Raw genomic sequence first — 2,162 nt, forward strand, 5'->3', positions numbered from 1 at the left:
ATGCCATCCCGCCTCTTACGAGGCACTCATTTAAGCCATTAATGGTCTCCCTGACAGCAATCGGCGGCTGCGTTGACATGGTGCACCCTGATCGAGGCATTTCCGTGTATTCGGGTGAAACGAACAAGCAACCTGTGGTCTCCTGTATTACGAAACTTCCCTCATGGCCGTTGCTCTCAGCAATCTAACATCTTTTACTGACTTTGTTAATTATATTCACGTTCTCCCATTGCATTCTGTTTTTGTACAAGATTCTACCCAAGATTATGCTAAACATGGTAACTTTGGATCTGCTTCAACAAATTTCACGTTGTTTTACATTTACATCTTTAAAAATTAACCATAACGACCGTGAAATTACCGCCGAGTTTTACTCCATTTAAATCACGCAACTACCAACGGTCGCAAAGAAAACGGACCAATGAGCGACGGACAAGCCAAGCCGCGGACCAATGAGCGATCGGCGCCGACAAGAACCAAGATGGCGGCGCCTGGCGTCTTCCCATCCGCCTTACCTTGTAGGTGAAGAGGCCGCCGATGAGGCAATAGAACAGCATGATGAGAATCTGCGCGAGGGTGAGGCCTTCGGCTGCCCAGATGAACTCGTCCTCGTACGTCTGCTTCTCCCACTCCAGGTGGTCGTAGCGGCCCTGTCTGATGACCCAGTTGCTCAGGTAGTAGATGTTGACGCCGATGACGGCGAAGGACTTGATGAGCCACAGCCAGGTGAGGGAGGGCTTGCGCTGTAAGGGGGGAGAGGGTTAAAGGACAGGAAAAGACAGCAAATAAACAAAAGATCTTCGTAAATTAACGTTCCAAGAGCCAGAGAGATTTGATAACCGAACTAACCAAGGGATGTTAATAAAAAAAAAAGGTAATAAAGACCATCAGTAGGCTTAACAAGCCGTAATGCTATGATCACCACACCGTTTAACAGCCATGCATCCAGCACAAAAACTGTCAGCAACATACTCTCTTTACACAAGCAACGCGCGGCAAACAAATATCCTAAGACCGGCGCCGTAAGTGGCGAGAGGCGCACCAACAAGAAGACACACCAAGCCACTCATTAGGGTTATCACCGTCCCCGATAACGTTCGCCATAACTCGCGCGGTCACACCCTCGATAGCAGTGGAGAAAGGAAGGACCATTATAAACCTCACTACCGACGGCACATCCCACCCTCTGCATGAAGACGCAATTAAGACCCCACGTTCGCCGTCCGACACAACAAACGCGGACAAAACACCAGAGAGGGTTTGGAGAGTCCTCACGAGTCCGAGATAAAAGGTACGTAAAAAAAAAACACTCCTTGAAGGACCTAAGGATGAAAGGGCCACACAGTCAGGACCTCGACACTTCAGAGTTGCGGTGCTTGAAGGACCCTCTAGGAGAACCATTACCAGCGTTAGAAATAACTATTTAAGTCTCATCTGCGTTGCTGGAGAGCCGGGTAACCGCCAGCGAAACCACGATGATCTATTAAAGGAATTACGAATTGAATTTCGGATGTGGAAATATGGCATTTCCCCCGAACTACCGACGCATGACTTGAACCCAAATTCATATACTGTACACTTAATTTCTACATTGCATTCAAGCCTATCATATGTTCTATCATTAATTTTACCAAACATTAAGAAAACTGTATGTAAAAGCTTATGCCCATTCTTCACAAGTGAAATCTTCCTAATCGCTCTTGAAACGTAAAACTGATATTGCTTCTAATAAGCTTTGATATGCGAGGCTGCAGTACTTGTGTTTATCAGTTAAAGCAACAAGCAAAAGGCCCGTGGGTGTGTGCCCTTCTTGCGCGCGCACAGCGGAGGCCCTTAAAAGGAGGGTCTGTGTAGGGCGAGGAGAAAGGGTGCTCGCGGATGCACCCTAATTTTCTGTTCTTCCTCGCAAGGATAGAATTACATTAGTGAACGCGGCCAGAGGTCTACAAGTACGTACCTCCTCCTGAACGCATTTTAAAACCTGAAACCAACCCGACGCCCGAGACGCTATTCGAAACAGCTCGGTGTTTCATTTGCATTTGTGGAGTTACCACCATTACCGCAAACCATGCGGATATGGTGGTGGAGCCTAGACCTCGGATTACGATGTCTGTCCCTTATCTTTTGACCGTAACAACGTCCGGAATTCAGTCAAATTTTGC

The 2,162-nt window shown here is 47.4% G+C and overlaps 1 protein-coding gene across 2 annotated transcripts in view; it reads right to left on the minus strand.

Moving 5' to 3' along the window:
• The window catches only part of LOC119587693, a 10,114-nt gene that overhangs the window by 3,630 nt on the left and 4,322 nt on the right, over positions 1-2,162 (minus strand). For both annotated transcript variants that reach the window (XM_037936369.1, XM_037936370.1), the window contains exon 5: positions 516-743. In XM_037936369.1, coding sequence (XP_037792297.1) covers positions 516-743 — 228 coding nt within the window. The remainder of the gene's footprint in view (positions 1-515; positions 744-2,162) is intronic.

Source organism: Penaeus monodon, chromosome 23 (assembly GCF_015228065.2).
Source record: "Penaeus monodon isolate SGIC_2016 chromosome 23, NSTDA_Pmon_1, whole genome shotgun sequence".
NCBI lineage: Eukaryota > Metazoa > Arthropoda > Malacostraca > Decapoda > Penaeidae > Penaeus > Penaeus monodon.